Consider the following 19,878-nt stretch of genomic DNA (forward strand, 5'->3'; position numbering starts at 1 on the left):
ACACACACACACACACACACACACACACACACACACACACACACACAGATCTACACTCAGGCAAGGGGACAGGGGGGACAGTGGTCTCCTATAAATAGTAGGAAGGAATGGCGTTGATGGGTCCTGTGAAAAGAAATGGAGGGGGGAGTGGAAAAAGGATTAAAAGAGATACAGGGACGCACTGCAACGCTGCTTGTTCATGTGTGTGTGTGTTAGTGTGTCTGAGGTACTTTGGGGAGAGGTGGTATGGATTTCTTGCTAAAAACAAAACTCTCTCTCTCGCTTAAACTCCCCCCCCCCTTAAAAACCCCACCATTCATCCACTCTCTCTCTTACATACACACACTTCCTCATCCTCTCTTTTTTTCTCTCTTCCGTCCTGCTCCGCGGCCCCGGCGTGAAATCCATCATGTCTTAACACTACATTACCCGCATCACATCTTCCGATAAAGAGACGATGACTCACGGCACAGTCCTCTCTTTCAGGTCGGCACGACGATGGTCTCAAAGATGGACGTGACTCCATCTGTATGTCATGATGTCATATCCAGCAATTGCTTAGTGACATCATCTCACCCCCGAAAGAGGTCAGGGCGGATATGAAGTTGTAAACACAGAGGATGGTTCACGTAAATATGAACCAATTTAAAAGTAAGGAAAAGCTAATTAATCGTCGCTGCTACCTTTTCAAACACTCACAATGTCATTCAAGAGAGTGCACTTTGAAAAAAATAAAAGCTTTGTTGAGGTATTAATTATGTGTGAGTTTTAAATGAACCTCTCATTTAGGATTGAATGGATGCAGTACTTTAATGTCATGCCAAGCAAAGCTTTGTAGATGTGACAGAAGATAACAGATAATTCGTTATCTGGGAGTTAATAATGCACTCAGTACAACACTGATGGATAGACAGTCTTTTAAAACTAACTCTGACTCCCGTACCAATTTCCACGGTGGCGAGAGCAGTATTGACAATCTGTCTTTAAGTGTTAGGTCTCTGTGGATTTGTAACCAGAAGCCTTTGTGCGGCATCTCTGTTGTGCTTGTGTGTGTGTGTGTGTATCTCCCTGTATTTATCCACCCAGCCGTCTGTGTGGTATTACAGTGTAGATCTCCGCTGCTGCTGCTGCTGCTGCTGCTGCTGCTGCTTGCACTCACACAGCCGACAGACAGAAATAGTCCCGTGTCATCGGGGTAAATAGGCTGTGGTCTGCTTGTGCTCGCAGGAAGCCCACAGCCGCCTTTGGAAGTCTCTCAGAGCCTTCCAGCACCGTCAGTCCAGTTTGTTTTGTGTGCGTACGATTAATAAAAGGTTAACTCAACCTTCAGTCAACTGTTGAAGAGACCTGTAAATCTCCCCCACAATCTCTTCCTTCCTCTCCTCCCTTTGTCTCTCTCCCTTTGCCACACCTTCCCCTGGGGGATGGAGGGATTGTGTTCGGAGAACAGAGGTGGGGCTCCTGGCGCAACCACAGGTGTGCCTGTTCCCTCCCTTCTCCTCTCTCATGTAATGATTTCTTTGGCTCGCCACCTGCCAGGTGGAAAAAACACCCACAGCAAATGGAGTGCTTTAAAACGGTCTCCTGGCTTCCGTTTTAAAAGACCTTTTTTTTCTTGTTCTGTTTGTCTTGATCCATTAACAAACATTCCATCTGCGTCCCTTTTCATTATCTGCATTTAATTCAACGAGGTCTTCCTGGAGCTACTTGTTGCTTGTTTACATTTTGCATCACATGCAAATGATGGCTTCTGGTTCTAAAAACAGCTGCTGCTAAAGCTTTACTGCTGTTAGAGCCACAGCTTCTAGCTTTTCAGATGGTCAAAAGTTGCCTTTCGAACTCTTTTCTCTTCGGATCCCCATACTCAACTCTCTTTCAAATGGCCTCGAGGGTGGTGGAGAGCAGGTCCCAGGCCCTGGCAGGTCAGAGGTCGCCACCAGACAATGTGTTCCCACTCTGGGTCAGCTGTGGTCAAGGAAACAAAAGCGGTCAAGACTGGGGTTGGACAAACTATCACAGTGTTTTAGGGGGGCAGAGTGACAACAAGACAGAGGGAGGGAGACAGGACAGACAGGAGAAAAAAGTACAATGTGAGCGCAGTGAAAACCTCTCTCACACACTCACACCCAACCCCCCCCCACACATACATACACACACACAAACTCCATTGGTACATTTTGCTTAAACGCATACTTTACCAGATTTTAAAATATCTAATTTAAATGTTATGCCCATTAAAAAAATCAGCCAAAGCTGCTGAAAGGCTAAACATATAAACAAATAATTGACTAACTTGAGTGTTATTTAAAAAAATTAAAAAATAAAGCCAAGTGTTTTTGCTTTATTCTACCGGTATCTTTTCAAATCGCTCGAACTCGTTCCTCCCCCTCCCCCATGCCGCTGTATTCCTCCTCTCTTTTTTATTCAGTGCCATTGATCATGCATGCAGAAGTTCAGCACGCCCAACCATAGCTCTCGCCAGGATAGGTTAGCTAGTGCAGGGCCTTGTCCTACATACTGTTCTCTTGCTATGGTCCACCAGGCCACAGTCACACCCTCCCCCTGATATGCCTCCCCTCACTGACTTCCCCCACTGCCACACACACACACACACACACACACACACACACACACACACCCTGCACAGAACCAGCACATGCACGGATCATCATGTGGTGCTGGGAATGTTAACTCATTATTACCAAAAACTTGAAGTCAGGTGCAGTGGATTTTTTGAGGGCTCATTTCTGGATCTGATTCAGTCTCACTCCTAACTTGTTCCACGCACACACACACACACACACACACACACAAGCATGCACGCACACACACACACACACACTCACACACACACTCACACACACACACACACACATACTCAAGCAGGTGTTTGATTTAAATTGCATCCTGTCCAAACTACAGAAAACTAAATCTTTGCTTGATACATTTCATCTGGGCTAAAAAACAGAAACAAAGCCTGAATGATCTCATTAAGATAATTTTGTGTATGCTGCGGGATTTTGCTTCCCTGTATGCCAAGGTCACCATCTGATGAGTTAAGCAAGTGCATTTCACATAACTGCGTGAGCGCTTGTTTCACTTTCATTAGAGCAGCTGAGGCAGGTGACGAAACTGCTCAGCTGACCAGGCTTGGCCTGGCTAAGAGAGAGGCTGACTTAGAGGTAATGCTAGTAATCTACCACTTAGCTGGTTAGAACGGCCTGTCACGTAGGGGGGTGAAAGAGAGAGGGACATCAGGTTTAGATGAGGGTTGAACTGTGATTGGATGAAGGATGAAGAGTGGTGATCTGTTTTGGATGTGATGGATTAGGATGAGAGCTGGGCAGCAGGAACAGGTGGGCTGAGGGTTGTGTGAGGGTTGGACCGGGCAATGATGATTGATGGATGGGGAGGAAACCAAAAAAGTAATTTTGATGACAGGAAAATGAGGTGTGGTGGATTACAGTTGGATCTGAACATGGGTGAGGTGAGAGTTGGACTGAGCAAAGGTAATGAACACACATACTGTCACATGATATGGCCCATAAGATCCATATCATATCACATCACATTGTACAAGACCACATAGCATTAAATGAATGCATGACTCACATCATATATAACAATATCATATACGTATAAGATCCCAAGATAATGTAAATTACATCATATATAAGATCACATTACATTACAAGATCCCATATAAGATCACATTACACGACATCATAGGATCATATCTCATTTCATGAAATTATTTATATCACATTAATCATATCACATCATAGGATCACATCACATTACATCATATTACATCAAGCTCACATAATACGGCGTCATGACTCACATTACATCATAATAACACATGTCATATATAAGATCCCATAAGACCCAATAAGATCACATCATATAAGATCTCATAACATCACAATACACCACAAAAGATTTAACATCACTTACAGTATAACATAATATGCATGTCTCATAACAGAAAACAGGACGGTGTTGTCCTCCATGCAATCTGAAACTATAGGAATGACTTCATATCCATATCCTGTTTTATATAACTTAGTGTCTGACTACAGTTAAGTATCCTGGATCAAGTATCCTGGTTACAGATGCCTCAATTCACCTGAGACCCAACCTGGCACCACAGGAAGACATCATTTTCCATCAGCAATACATCAACTAAAACTATTTTTTTAAACAGTAAATGCTGAGCAATTACTAATGAGTGACAATGCATTGGTCTATAATTAGAAACCATTTCTTGCATGGGTGCATACAGCACATGTTGGGCCTGTATGATTTTATTTCTGTCTTCTAATTTGTTTTTAGATTTTTGTTTCCCCTCTGTTTTAAATGAAAACAATAGAGAAAAAAGCTACCGTGCATCACCCAAAAACATTCAAAACGCTTTCACGGAGCCATGCTGTTATAATCGACCAATGACAAGAACGGCGGGGAAACACTACAGAGAGAGCGCCAGTGGCGGCATGAATAAAGGCAGGCAACGTGCAGGAGGGAGGGAGGGAGGTCCTAGGCCCGGGTAGGCTACGGGAAAACGAGGTAGAGGCGGAGCTTATCTCTGAGCGTGCATGCATGTATGTGTTTCCTCGCTCACCCCTCCTCCTTTCAGGCACCCCACCCCCCCCCATCCCCCCCCCCCCCCCCCCCCTTCCTCCCTCTGCCCGCCCCTGAGTCTGGAGCAGCAGCAGCAGCGGAGCCTCACTGCCTCTCCTCGCCTCACAGTGCGGGAATATACCAGCGGAGAGCGGAATGGATACGGAAGGGAGCCAGAGCAGCCTGTCCTCCGGCACGGACAACTCCCCCCACGACCCCTGGTAACAGCCTCTGCCGGCCTTTTTTTTTTTGCTCGCCTCTCGGCCCTCGATCCCCGAGTTCACCTTGGACTTTAGTTGAGTTCAGTGCGGGAGCGGAGCCGCGCCGAGACAAAAGACAAGCACGCTGCGTGTGTGTGTGTGTGTGTGTGTGTGTCTGTATGTGTGGGATGGATCCACTCAGCGAAGGAGACTCAGACGCACCGCTGCTTTCCGCCGGTCCCCCCCTCCCTCTCCTCTTGTGTGTTTATTTATCTCGGTCTTCCTCCAGAAGGCCACATTGCAACTTCTCCCCCATCATCTGGAAAAAAAATCCTCTCATTTTTTCCTCCTCTAGGGGATTATAACGGCGCGACTGGCCGATTGGTGACTTCGCAACATGGCCGATGCTTTCTTCTTACTTTATTCATGCTATATTACACATAATCCCCCCCTATCCCCATTGCATGTGCGTGTGTTGTGCTCGAAATACGGCGTGTTATTATGTGTGACTTACAGCTTGTATTTCTCTTCATTCAGCAAAATGTTCATCGGGGGTCTGAGTTGGCAGACAACACAAGGTGAGCTGTCCCGCACGCTACTTTAATAAGTCTGAATGAAAGCCTGCTGTGTGCTCCTGTTTTCTTCCATGTTACACATGCGTCTTCCACATTACACACGGGAGGCTTCCCGAAGTTGAGGAGAAACACCGTGAATATATAGTTAAAAAGCAAAGCCTCCTGTTCAATAAGGATCAGCTTTTAGGATATAGACGTGCCGAGACGCGGGGAGAGATTAACGCTGGAATCGCGTCCGCGCATACGACGACTTTGTCTGCCTTTTCGTGTCCGCTCCTCGCGTCCTTTAACAACAGAAGGGCATCTATAGTGAAAGCGATCGATTATTCAGCGTTTAAGGCAGAAGTTCGGCTCGTGTCGATGCCCCACAGAGCGCGCGCGCATGTTGTTTTTCCTTATTGTTGCACTCCATTCATTTATTTTAAGACCCATGAGCGCAGGGGCTGATGCACGAGTAGGCTACAGTTTTATTCTTGTTGCGGCGGCCCCGTGTTATTACCCCGCCGTGTCAAAACAAGCCATCGTCACCAAGTGCAGCTTTGTTTGTGGTCCGCAGGGCCTAATGGGTTATATTATGCTGAATGGCCAGATAGCCCGTGTACAGTCTCTGGAGGACCGGAGGGGACACAAACACAACGTGGTCCGCCCCGACCCCCATTGTCTCTTTTTCCAGCCACATCAGCTCGCCGGGGCCTGTAGGGGAAAAATAAAAAGTCACACCAGATTTATGGATTTATTTAACCACGCTCCCCTTGCTGTCTTTTTTCCCCAGAGGGCTTGAAGGAGTACTTCTGTAAATTTGGCGAGGTGAAGGAGTGTATGGTGATGCGGGATCCCGTTACCAAGCGGTCGAGGTAAGAAGGAGGCGTGTGCGCTCCGCAGTCCTATCACTGCCTCATGCTTCTTCCATGCCTGTTGTTTTTTTAGTTTTAAGATTTTGCGAGTTTGCATTTAAGACTTTATTATTTGTGTATTCCTTCGCAGGGGGTTTGGGTTTGTAACATACGCAGAACAAGCCGGCGTGGAGCAGGTTTTGGCGCAAAACAGACACGAGTTGGATTCCAAAACGGTGAGTTGTAACATTTTGAGGAGCTGGATGCTGCCAGAGAGTTGTCTTGGGTAACTTTTTTTTCAAATCTGTGTTGCATGTTTTCTTTCTCCCCCCTCGGTGCATTTTGCCTCCCACCGTATGGCTTGTAAAGTTGAGGAGTTGAGCCCCCCCCCCCCCCCCTCTCATTTCCCCCTACAAATCCTAGTTCAGGCCGCCAACATGAAAGCGTTCTTTCTTGGTCTCCATCGCCATGGTTACCTGGGGGACCTGAATGGGGTAGGAGCCCCCCCACACACTAAACCCCTCACAGGCTTTATGCAGAGAGAGGTTGAAGTTTTTTTTTTCTTCATAGAAAATATCAGCACCAGTTTTCTAGTTGCAGCTTCAAACTTTGAGGGAAGGAAACAGTTGTGGCAGATCAACTGATGCCAGGAGGAAGTGTGTGAGGTCCACATGAGCCGTAGTTGAATTTAGGTTTCTTTGAACAACTATATACTGTGATCAGGCTTCTCTGTGATTTCCCCTCCTACACGTCTTGACACAATGTCTTGGTAAATGAAACAAAAGCAGTTGCCAGATAGAGGTCACAGAGCGCTTGTTTTTCGCTACATAATGTAGCGAAAAACAAGCAGCCAGGTGACTACGAGGACACATAGACGTGTGTGTGTGTGTGTGTGTGTGTGTGTGTGTGTGTGTGTGTGAATCCCTGCGTTGGAGTCAAAAGCTGCTTACTCAGACAGATTTGAATATTTGTGAAGGTGTGAATGTTGCTGTCTTGGTCGTGTAGATTCGTTGTGAAAAAATGGGGACTGGGTGTGTCAGATTGTGGCCTCTCTCTCACACACACACACACACACACATAAACACACACACGATAGGATCATTTGAGAGGGAAAATCGGTGGCACAGAGAGGCAGCAGAGCCCACAGGGGTGGAGAAAGGTAGAGTTGGTTAGTTGTTGGAGCAAGCCTGTTGCTGGGGGTGACGCTAGCCACGGGAGACAGCGCAGTAACTGCACAGCCTGATGGGATTTATGTCTCCATAACAACTTCTGAGATATTTTGCATTAACTTAAGACACTCTGCTCGGTTGGGCAGCAGAGCTCTGACACACACACACACACACACACACACACAGATAATGTCATGACAGAAACACTTATCTTATGTGTGTGTGTGTGTACGATTGGGATATTATCTGTGTGCTCTGAGGTTTTCAAATGTTTGAATTTAATTGCAGAGTTGGATCTTTCTGCACAGTTGCTGTGAGGTTTATTATAAAAATAAGTGCTGCTGGTAATTTGTCTTTTTTTTTCAGTAAGCTTGGGAGCACATTCTGAGCAACTTACTGTTTCTCAGTGAGTCATATTACCTATTAAACCCAGGTAAAAAAAAAAAAAGCCAGCGCCAGACAATGTGTGTGTGTGTGTGTGTGTGTGTGTGTTATGTGAACATTGGTTGGCAGGCCACTGGTGGGGTTAGCAGTTGCCCTGTTATAAACCAAAATACAGCATAAGGCTAAACAATAATAATAATGTTAACCACTCAAATGCAGCTTTTGGTTGCTCAGGTTGTTGTGGCAGCAGTCTGTGGGGGAAGCACACCGTGGTAACATTTATCCAACCAGGCGTTTTAAACAGGGCTATGGTTGCCATTTTGTCGTTCCGTTTTGGGAATAAGAACCTAGATTTTTGTCCAGCTGTCATATCTGCAAGGGCTGTATTGTTAAAGACAATAATAATGTTGTTTTTTTGTTGCATGTAGCCTGATTCTACGACAATACGTTAAATATCGCTGATTCAAAACGACCGAACAGCGAAACAGATCATTCCTCAACGGCTCAACGCGGCTTTGCTTTTTCTTATGAATAATTATGAATAAAGCCTTTCAATAGTATATTTTTTTTTTGTCAAAGCTTAGAGTCAACTGTGGGTCAAATTCTGTGGTGTTGGAGCAAATATTTTTAATAACATGCGTAGCTTTGTGGGATCAGTGTCAACCTCTCTGTAACGTTTCCAACACCTGTCCCAGTTTAATTATTTTTCTTATATTTATTTATTTCCATGCACTTTGCGCCCCCCCCCCCTCACACCTGGGCCCTGTTTCCCTCCCTCTCTCCGTAGTTAGAGGAGGATAGCTATTGTTTGATCAGCAGGAGACGTGAGAAGGACATTCCTCCCTGGAATGAGGAAGAATATCCGATGCTCTGATTTTTTTTTTGTTCTTTTTATGCGGAGCCTTTGGTTTCCGAGAAAAAGACACTACAAGGCCCGAAGCAGGAAGGAGGGACACGAGGAAAGTGAATGAAAGGGATGTATCAGAGCAACAGGGTGCTGTGTAAGGACACAGAGGTGAGAAGTAAACTACATTACCCGGAGCCAAGGTTCAGGCCCCGGTTAAGTGGTATTAAACATTTACAGTCCTGTTACATCCAATATGGTTGTATCCGCCACTAGAAAGCACAGGCAGCAGACCAAACACTGATAGAACAATATAGTTACTGTCAATACCTGTGGGGCTGACAATTTAAATGCGACAAATGAGAGGTTGTCTGTTGTTTTTAGAGCGAGGCTGTTGTTTTGTTTGGAGGTTAGATTTCCTGTCGGGGCCAGAGTACGGCCTCAGGGCAGCGGCGTGCTGACGTATTTCTCTGGACAGAGAAGAAGGGCACAACTGCTATTTGTTTTCTCGGGGAAGAAGAAAGGACGAGAACAGACATTCTCTGAAACGCCACCGCTTCTCATTCACTGGGATTAAGGAAAGGGGGAGTTTTAGATTTTGGTGCGTTATTATTTGGAGTGTAGTTGCGGGGTAAGAGTTTTCAGATGAGATCAAAGGCAGTTCGTGGCGATTTGTGACGTGAAATTTGGTTCATTTTGTGATTGATTTTCGTGCACTTTTTTGTTCTCATGATAAATAAAGTATTTTGCTAAGCCATGGTAATAGTACAGTAGACTATACTTATGATGTGTTATGTTTTGTAATATGGTAATTGTTATTTTTGAAATGGCCGTGTCCAAAATAAAAACATATCTTTACAGAAGGGAATGGCAAAAATAAAGGACATACAGAAGATTTTTTACTTTCGGTTTAGACCAAAGTAAACATGTTACGGTAGGTAGTGATTGCTGCTTTTGGCACGCACAGCTGTCTGTGAATGTGCAGGGGTGGTCATCAGCATGGTGCTAATATAGCCGCTTTCTTCTATAGATACTGTAACAGCAGATGTTAGCACCAGCCTCTGTGGACCGTTGGCAACACGGCCTGCTACTGGTCTAACACCTGGTTAGTGGCGAGTTCAGACGCCTGCACCAGCTCCGCGCTCCTGACTGGAGATTAGCTGTTAGTGCTGACGTGGACAAAAACAGGAGATGGGGGATGGAGAAGGTGGAGGAGAGAGGAGAGCGAGGGAGGCCCAGTGCTGTAATTAGTATAGATCTGAAAAGGAACTAATCCAATTGAGAGAAACAAACTGGATTGGGCTTCCGAAGGGCCATGCTCGGCCTCAGATCCGGTGATAAAGCCTAGACCTGCTCTGAAGGTGGATCCAGGGTTCTCTCTCTGTGCCGCATGTGCACAAACCCACCACCACCACAGGTCCTGACGAGGCACCCTAGCAGGGTTACAGGGGTGGGGTTGGGTTGGTGGGGGTGTGTCCTCATTAGTGAGCTTCGTTAACTAATTACAGTGCCATTGTTCAGCTGTGCAGATTGACCCTGTTGGCCTGAGCCCAAACCAAGTCTCTCTCTAAACCCTGCGTGCATGCATTGACAAGCCAACTGCTTTTGTCTCCTCTTCTGTTTATAGCTTTTTGTTTAGCTTATATTGATTATGTCGCCATAATGGGGCGGCCTGTGGTGCGGGTTTTTTTTTTTTTTTTTTTTTTTTACCAGTGTGGGCCATTTTGTTTGCAAGTATGTGTTGGCAGATTGGCCAATGTGTCAGAGCTTAGACGTCTATATGTGACGGTGTGATGGCAATACACTTGTTGTCAGTAGAGGTGGATTAGAGTGTATGTGTGTCTACTTGCTTATTTTAATTACATATATGCGTCACTTTGTAAACATGTGTTAGTGTTTATGTGTGTGCTATATTTTGTGGGTGAGTGTGTGTGTGTGTGTGTGCCTGTGGGGGTAGCACGGGAGCCCCAGTTCCTCTACGGGCCCATCTGTTTTGTACTCTTTGTCCTGTTAATTAATGAAATCAGAGGGGCTGCCTGCTGGGACGGCCCCGCTGCACCGCCACACTGGACAGGCCCACTTTCTCATGGGCTGACTCTGTTTTCCAAATGAATGCCTTCTCTTTCTCCCCGTGCTCTCTCCTTTTCACACTCATTTCTCTCTCTCTCTCTCTCTCTTTCCCTATTTATCTACCCATTGATTTGACGTCCAATTTTTATTTTTTTGTTTTCCAGTTTGTAACACTGGTGGACGTGCTGGGCCACACGAGGTGACTATTGGTCGTAGATTAGTCTAGTCTTGAAAGCTAAACCACTAAAATCATATCGTAGGCTCTGCCGTCGCTGTGCTACATTAGATTGAGCGGAGGTTGGATGTCATGAAGCAGGACGTTAGTCAGACCATTTCAAGAACACTCAGTCGTAACTCTTCGTCGTCAGTCTGGGAAGAGCAGCTTTTTTCTCCCTACAAATGTTTAAACGCCATTCGCGCGTTTCCACCACTGTTGATTGGGACTGTTACATCGCAGAGCCACTTCTCAAATGTCAAACCTCCGAAGAGCTATTCCTGAGTGTTGCAAACAGTGACCTGGCTAAGTCAATTTACTTTTTGCTTTGTGGCCTATCTGTCTTCCTCGAGGCTAATCCGCCAGTCTGATAGATGCTTTAGTTTTCATTCATTATAGCCTTCTTTTGAGTACAGCCAGATTTAGAAATTAAACGTTAGATATATTCTGTTTTTTCGCTGAAGTGGAATGATTTTTTAACAGCATGGCATGACTGTAGCCGTAGTAGCACTACTACAGATATTGCATTAGGCCTAACCTAGTCTAGTTGGTAACCTTTTGTATTTTAGGATGTTTTTTAAGAGCTGATGTTGATTTAAAAGCATTTGAAATATTGGTGTTTTGACAACATGTGAAATGTGGGTGGAAAATATGATGATATGTATGATGAGACATACATTTCTCAACTGATTTTTCTACACCGTTTGTACCATGGAGTCTGTCTTTCTAATGTGTCCGACCACATTGCATCAATGTGATGGCGTTTCTTGATACGTCAGGTGTTTCATTTACTGTATAATACTCCGTTTTTCAATCAAGTTTTAAGAAAGTATATCACTATATACTGCGTATACATTGTTTGATATAATCTACATATACTGATCACTCACGCCTCACCCACAAATGTCTGTTTCCAAGCAGAATTGAAGAAGAAATGTATCTTACATAGACCCGTTGACAGGAGACTGGTTTTCAAAATCACCACATGCTGTTAAATTAGTGAAACGGCTGTTGGACGTCTGCGTTTGTATGCATTCGGCTCGTGGAAGCAGATTATTGGCATGTATTATTTACTGTATACGTACGCGACTGCAGCCTTTTGTCAAATGAGAGAGTTGGATTGTGACCGATGTCATTGTCAGCTCATAGCCTGCGTCTCTGACACATAATGGCCTCAGGGGTTGCACCTGCCCTCTGGTTTTGTAAAGACAGTTTTAAAGGCACCTCTCAGCAGCCGTAATTCCCTTCCACTTTACACCGAGACTGTTTTGTAAAGTTAGGAGGTGTAGAAAAATATGTATTTACAAGACAACGATATTTAATCATGACTAGGAACATTGCTGCCTCTTGGAGGAGTCTTCAAGTGTTATTCTGTCAGGTCACTGCAGCTTCTCCTTTCTTTTGTTACTGATTATCGTTGCGTGTTTTTGCCATGAAATACATGTACAGCCTGAAAACAGGATTTTTATTTCAGGCATATAGGTGCACTGTACTCATACTGTTAAGTGGGAGACCACTTGAGTTATATAAAAATGGCTTCGTCGGCATTTGCCACTTAGAGTATTTGTGTCTTTTGCTGTACTGTGTTATTGTTTGTGAGGGCGCTGCTCTGTTGTTGCACTAATGTTGCCGATCGTTGCCGGTGGCTTTGCGTGTCCTTGTCACCTTTGCCTTTGTGCTCAGACCAGCTGGAGGTGACACGGCTCCTCTTGTCTTTGTGCCCCACTTCAAGGTGCAAAGACCTTCTGCAATCCCTTCCAAGGACGCTGCAGCTGCATCTTAGTTACACAGCGCCGTGCTCTCAAAGCAGTGTTAAAGCTGAGGTACTTAAAGGTCCTCGTGGGATATTTTTGTCAGTAGGTTTGTCATCAGAAGTGGGGAATCATCGCAGGAAAGAGATGAAAGGATTGTTCGAATATTGAATGAACACCCTCATTTGTATTGTGTGTATTGTTCGTGTTAAAAGTACTTATTTCTGGCCTTTTGATAGGCTCCCTTTTAGTTGCCAATATCAATTCAATACCTCTGATAGCGGCTGTGTGAGACACTAGGGCTTTCACTTCACACATCCAATTATTAGAACAAAGATGGAACTCTAAGACCATAATACACTACAAGGTCCTGTGACCTAAAATCATCGCTCTTGCCGGCTTGAGTGAGAATAACACGAGATTCCTCACAAATTTAAAATGCCAGGCCAGGCTTTGCATATTTAGCATTATTAAAGGCCAGCTCATTCAAAACTCATTTGCTTCTAATTTTATCTGTAACCTTGACCACTGTGGAGGCATTCCACTTGGGAGAAATATGGATACAGTCAAAACTGGCTAAACCAAAATGGAGGTTGTCTGGATTTGTGAGCTTTGCAAAACATATATATATCCGTCTGAAATGTATTCAGCATATTAAATGCTCATTTTGGATGCCAGAATGCCCTGCTCTGTCTAGTATGTGGCTAAGATGCATTTAGTGTCCCAACACACAATTTAAAGAACGTACATATTCACGTCTCACTGTGTACTTTGTTCCGTACGCCTGTTTGTTTGGCTGGTGTTTTGGGATTTTTTTTGGGGGCCTTGCATAAACAAGGGTCTACTATACATACTCACAGATTAGCATACGTTCTATTTGGGGACTTGCAGGCCTTCAGATGGGCCCAGACTTAGAGGCTCTGTGTTGTAAGTAATTCTAGTTAGTTAACAGTGTGATAATTCATTGGTGCCCAGAGCGAAATTCCGTTAACACCAGCACATGATCAGTTACTGAACAACATATCCGGAGCAGGTAGAGGTTTAGTGTCTTTGCTCAAATGGACTTAAGCTGGGGGATGCATGCTAATGGGGGGTGCCCTGGGTAAGAAAAGGTCTGCCTCGCGGTCTCGGATGAGACATTTGTTCAATTGTTTAACCCTTTTAAAACGGCAATATTCGTATCCCGGTGCCCTCTATAACAGCTCAAAAAAATTAGACTTTTCATAATTTTATAGATATGATTTTGAACTGATTACTTCTCTTTGTGGCCTCAGAGACAAACGAAAGAAATAATGTAAATTTAATAATGCATAGCTATGTAACCATCGATAAAATATGAAATATTTCCATCCTTTGGTTTAATGACAATGCATCTCTGTTTTGTTACTTGTCTCTTTTCTGCAAAGTTGAATTTGCATTTATTATGATTTACACGAACAGCAGTGGGGTCTGTGTGCCTCCCAACATTGAGAAGGTAAAGCAAGTGTCAACAACGTCTCACTTCTGATAGAATCCTCTAAAATCTATAATTTGCGAGTGCCGACCTGTCACAATCGTCATCGATCGTCACAACTGCAGTCAAATCCACGGCAGGATGTCTTGAAATGGGGACGTCATTTCAAGAACACAAATGTTTTACTTTTCCCTCTTTAAAACTCACCTGAACTCGTGTCTCCCCTACAGATCGACCCGAAGGTGGCGTTCCCCCGCCGGGCTCAGCCGAAGGTGAGTGCACCCGTGATGGGTTAACCGCAAGGACGAGTAGTAATGATGTCACATGTCACTGCTCATCGCTCAGTCCTGGTTGGCTGGGATTAGAGTCAGGCCAGTGACCGAAGATGAGCGGCAATCCACTTGTCCAGCCTGACACCGTGACCCCCTGACCCTACCCAACCCCCAACCATCAGCAGCCAACATCTTACACACATACACACACACATGCACACACGTTTATCCTGGCACACACATAAATGAAGGCCTAGACAAATGCCTGACTGTAGTCACCTGTACACATGCACACCGCTCAAAGCCTTAAATGTAACCGACTTTAAACTGAAGTGAATTAGGGCTTTCAGAAACTTCCAGAGATTAGATAAACACAAACAAACACAAAGTATCTTTATCACCAGCATCTACCCCTTTGCCTAATGTGATTAGTGGTAAACGATGCCTTCTTCTTCTTCTTCTTCTTCTTCTTCTTCTTCTTCCTCCTCCGTGTTTCTAGCTGGTGACCAGGACAAAGAAGATCTTTGTCGGAGGACTGTCAGTCAATACCACCATCGAAGATGTGAAGCATTACTTCGACCAGTTTGGAAAGGTAATACATACACAAATCTGGTATCCCACTCTGGGATAAGCTCCCATCTTTCACATTCACTAGTGGAGTGGTTCCTAACTAAAGCACCCTTTCATCAACTGTCCCGTAACAGCATGTTGAATTGAGTATTATAACGATTATAATTATTATCAAATCATAATAATTGTAATGATATAAACGTGCATATGATAATTGTTAAGTTTGCCTTTGTACTACTACCACCTGGAGTGGCACTAGTAGCTATTTCAATCGTTTATCCGGTAGCTAACTATTTCAAATGTTTATCCATAACTATTAGCTAGTGTTCAATACTTCAACCATTAGGCTACTTTCAGCTACCGCAATCAAGTCAATTTCAGTCAACAGTTTATTAGTTACATTTTTAAACGTTCATCCATCACTTTTAGCTAACGTTAAATGTTTATCTATGCTTCTCTGCTCGCTTGTTGTTTACACACTCTTAGCTGTAAATTGTGGTGTTCAGGTGTAAAGCTGACTCAATATGTCGTCATATTTTTTTATATGAAATCGAAATATATGTTTTTATCAAATTACTTGAGCTACTCTCCACAATCTGTCCACCTACTGAGCGGCCACAGCAGAAGTAGCCCCTGGGGTACAAGTACTGTAGCCCTGGTTGGGAATCACCACTCTTATGTGCTGTGCACCTTTGATAGATTGTATTCATCTGTCGGTCATATCCCTTTGATATCTCTCGGCTTTTGAAAAGCTTGTTTTGCTTCTTTTGTTTTACTCTATTTTTCCCTTTTCATTTGATGGAGGCACAAGAAAAGGTGCAAAAGGGGCCTAATTTCAGAGTACAAACTGCAAACATTTAGGTTGATTGGCGAGGACCGAAAGAGAGAAAGAAAAGACTAAAAACTAAAAGAAAGGAAATAAAATGCTCTCTGGTCATTAGTGATCTTCTCTGCCATCTCCAGTATGAGTTTAGTTTGTTAGTTTATCTCTTTTGTCGGCTGTTTTGCTCTTTTACAATCCCATCTTGGGGTTCTTCATTTGTCCTGCTCAGCTCCTTTGAATGAAATAATGGTGAAAGGCAAACATGCTGTGGAGACAGATGAGTGGCCGGGGAGAGGGGAGGAAGGAAAAAAAACAAGTCCCCCACCATCTCCCTCCGAGAGGAGGGAGATGGTGGGGGACTGAAAGGGAAGAAGCAACCCCCCGTAGAGCGAGAGGGGAGGGGAGTTTGTAAGGGTTGAAGGGCAGAGAGAAGTAGGAATGTTGAGATAGTGAGGAGGAAAAGTGACTATGAAAGGGGAAAACACCAATCTGATGGGGGCCATAAATGTATCAACGTGTCCATCAGGCATGAAATGCTGGGTTACTCTTTAGCTAACTACACTTTGGGGGGTTTGGGAGTGTGTTTGAGTGGACTTCAGGCTCTTCAGTATTAACTAATCAAATGCAACAGCTGCTCCTGTAACAGCCCCCCTCCCCCTCCCCCCACCTTACCCAAAATCCCCACCTAAGACACCAACTCCCCTCCCATCCCACACACACACACACACACACACCCTGCTCCGGTCCCTCTCTCCTTGTTGCCGTGGTGACCTGCTTTCGCCCATTGTCCCGCTGTAATCCAGTGTGTGTTTTTTTTTTTTTTTTTTGTTTCCTTCAAAAAAAAAAAAAAAAATAAATTTGTGTAAGAAGTGTGCATTTGCATGAATGGAAAGAAGGGTGTGTGCGTGCATGAGAGTGTTCCAGTGGCATCGCCGTGTCTGCGACGGGAGGCAGGCTTGCATACATTTGCACTGACTGCAAGACTCGCGGCCAGTGATCCAGTTGTCACAAACATTAGGTGTGTGGACAGTCTGAAAATGAACATCGCGTCAGAACGTAGGCCTAATGGATCGGAAGAAATTAACAGCACGAACCGCCTCCTGCCTCGTGTCTGAATGTGTTTTCTCTCAGTTGGCCTCTGACTCATGTTTAAGGGTATTACCATATTTCAGGTGCTAGTTCAAATTCGCACAATGTCTTCTAATTCTGGATCCTGTTCGATCTGGATCCCGAGTGTGTGTGTGTGTGTGTGTGTGTGAGACATGTGTCATGTTGCCTTGACTTGTGTGTTATAAAATGGCAGCTCGGTGCCGAATCAGTTCTCCCCGGTGATCACAGACACTCGTATCTAAGACAACACTCCCTCCGCAGGATGAGGGAATATTTGGACTGTTTGGACACGTGAGACCAAAGCTGTATCATGGATAGCGCCAATCCCACAGTGCATTCCTGCTGAGTGGGAGGTATTTCTTGTTTATTATCTGAGCCTGCTTACAAGGTGCAGGTTAGGATGGAGTAGGACTCAGCGTCCTGTTTATTTTCATACTGTGGCACCGCCTCGCAGAAGGAAAACACAGAATGCACCACACATTTGCAGCAACTCTTTGATACATGAAGTAGTTTATTTGTTTGAGTGTAGTTCTGAAGGCACACCTACACAAACTTCATCAGACCGGACTGAAGTGGCTGCTCAGTGGGAACGTCAGGTGCTTTGGACCAAATCGAGGAGTCAAAGACATACAAATCTGAGCTCCTCTTGCTAAATGTCTTAAGGGCAATAGGACTACAGCATGCCAGCAGCCATGTTTGTAGGAAAAATGAGCCTGAATCCTGAGGTCTTGAAATCCCCTTCAACCCGGTAGAAGGTTGAAGACCCCTCCCTTGTTTTTGGCTTAACGCAGAGCCCGTGTGGATCAGAGAAGTGCGTTTCTTACTGGTAATCACGCATGCAGTTAGGTAATTTGAGAATTAGCATTTCAGGCATTTTGGTCGTACAGTCCCATTACATGTAACCCTGAAGGAAATCCCTGTTTTTATTCTTTTTTTATCCTGCTTCTCTGCACCGCATTCCTGAAAGTACCTTCCATGAAAAAGTACCATTGAAATCCCTCCTCTGAAATCAAGTGAGAGAATAGTTTCGAGCAGCAGGCAAAGGAAGGAGTGGATAAGATGAAAAATGCAGCATGGACAGGGCAGACGGGAAAAGTTGGGACTCCACTCACCCATGTGAGCTGGCGATTAGGAGGCTTGACTGAACACTTTGTCTGCTGGCCTGTTTAGAGAGCGATGGCTGGAGAGAGAGAGAGAGAGAGAGAGAGGGGAGAATGAAAGAGGGAGATGTGAGGAGACAGAAGGGGGGGGGGAAATGTGAATGCCACCTTTCATAATCTCGCAGAAAGTGTAATGAACTTGTCAGCAAACGCTTGTTCTTCAGACAATAGCTGCTCGCTTCACTAAAACCTGGATATTTTTAATGCTTCCCTCGGAACGCCGCGTATGATCACAGCTGACCCTCGTTTCGGTACATCCGAGAATGTCAGAACTTCATGAGAATATGACCTTAACTTCTCTTCACTCTCTGCATGCATGCTGACTAGTTAGTGACTGAGCCGCCTCTAAGCCAATCTCAGACCCCCGCAGCTATCCAATCAGATTGTCTTACAGCACCCTGGGCAGTGGACATCGGAGATCGTCTTCTTATTAGTTTTGGCAAGGGCAAGGGGCTGGTGTGCGACCACAGCATAAGCTCACACACGTGACGGAATATTTTTCAAATCAGCACGCCACTATGTTCGAACGGAAGACAATACAATGAACCACATTAGCATGACTGTGCAGCATATTATCTTTACTCTGGCTTCGCAGCTCTAAAGCTCCTCGGACGGGCAGCGCTAACCGTCGGCCATCTCTTCCCGAATAGATGTTGCTAATGCTAACTCTACTCTTATGATAACATGTTGGCTTGCAGCTGTCTACTTACTGTCCTGTTCCCTGGCTCTCTGCTGTGTCATTGAGTTTGGACGACCGGAAGGGTGGAAGGCATGAGAGGAGGAGGAGGGGAGGCAGGCAAAAACTGAATGAAGGACAGAGAGAGGAGGGGGTGCTGTGTGTGTGTGTGTCAAAGCTATCTGTGCACAAGGAGGAGAGTTTAAAGGGTCAGGGAGGTTGTATACGCAGCCTTGATCCTCTCTGTGTTCATCATTTGGCAAGGAAAGCCTAAAAATCTTTCACTCGCACAGGCGTAATCTCAACTAGAAGACGCGGATGTGTTTCACATCTCAAGTAAAGGTTAGAAATCGGATGGCCTGGTCATCCAGAGGCCTCTGGCACTCATGTTACACTAGTTTGAGTTTCAGTGCTTGCTGCCTATTGAAAATAGCCATGTAGTCATACCCCACATGGCTGCATGTGATGTAGGGAAGATCTGTATTGCAGATTTTTGTGAATGTTGTCGCGATACTTTATTTTTTTTCTGGTACAAACAACAGAAAACACAGCGATCCCAGGCCTTTAGCTTCCCTCTTTTTCTCTCTCTCTCTCTCTCTCTCTCTCTCTCTCTCTCTCTCTCTCTCTCCTCAAGCCGTCAGAGCTCAGCAGAAGCTGCTAACTTTCCTGCCAGTGAAGGACAAGTGAGGGAGGGAGGAGAGAGGGTGAGAGGGGGGAGGAAGAGGAGGAATATGAATAGGCAGTGGAGTGAGTGCAAAAGGGAAAGTGAAGGGAGAAGAAGAATGAAAGGAGAGCGTGTTGACAAAGACACTCGTTCACTTTGTTCTCTTTTCTCTGATCCAAAATGTTCATTTATCCTCCATCAAAACTTCACCTGCTATGATTCATCAGTTTTTCTCCTTTTCTGTTCCATGCTTTCTCTCCCTCTAGTTTTCTCCTTTCCCTCCATTCTATTCATTGAAATTAGTTTGCGAGGGAAAAGGGGGGGGGGGGGGGGGGGCAAGTTTTTCTAATTGAAATTCTTTACAGGGTCTCCATGGGAATAGTAAAGTTTGTTGAGAGGGAAAGAAAGACAGCAAGGCTGAACGAATGAAAGGGGAAAAAAAAAGAGAGAGAGAGAGAGAGAGAGAGAGAGAGAGAGAGAGAGAGAGAGA

General features: G+C 44.8%; 1 protein-coding gene across 4 annotated transcripts in view; it reads left to right on the forward strand.

The window, feature by feature from the left end:
* The first annotated feature begins 4,696 nt into the window (after positions 1 to 4,696).
* Positions 4,697 to 19,878, forward strand: part of LOC116395956 (RNA-binding protein Musashi homolog 1-like) — a 22,119-nt gene continuing 6,937 nt past the window's right edge. For 2 of the 4 annotated variants that reach the window (XM_031870438.1, XM_031870516.1), the window contains exons 1-6: positions 4,697 to 4,841; positions 5,358 to 5,398; positions 6,168 to 6,249; positions 6,380 to 6,464; positions 14,344 to 14,385; positions 14,885 to 14,977. In XM_031870438.1, the coding sequence (XP_031726298.1) occupies positions 4,777 to 4,841; positions 5,358 to 5,398; positions 6,168 to 6,249; positions 6,380 to 6,464; positions 14,344 to 14,385; positions 14,885 to 14,977 (408 nt within the window). In that variant the 5' untranslated portion in view covers positions 4,697 to 4,776. The other 2 variants (XM_031870261.1, XM_031870346.1) reach the window with 2 other exon arrangements.

The sequence above is a fragment of the Anarrhichthys ocellatus genome, unplaced genomic scaffold (assembly GCF_004355925.1).
Source record: "Anarrhichthys ocellatus isolate YVR2014 unplaced genomic scaffold, GSC_Weel_1.0 scaffold1, whole genome shotgun sequence".
Classification (NCBI taxonomy): Eukaryota; Metazoa; Chordata; class Actinopteri; order Perciformes; family Anarhichadidae; genus Anarrhichthys; species Anarrhichthys ocellatus.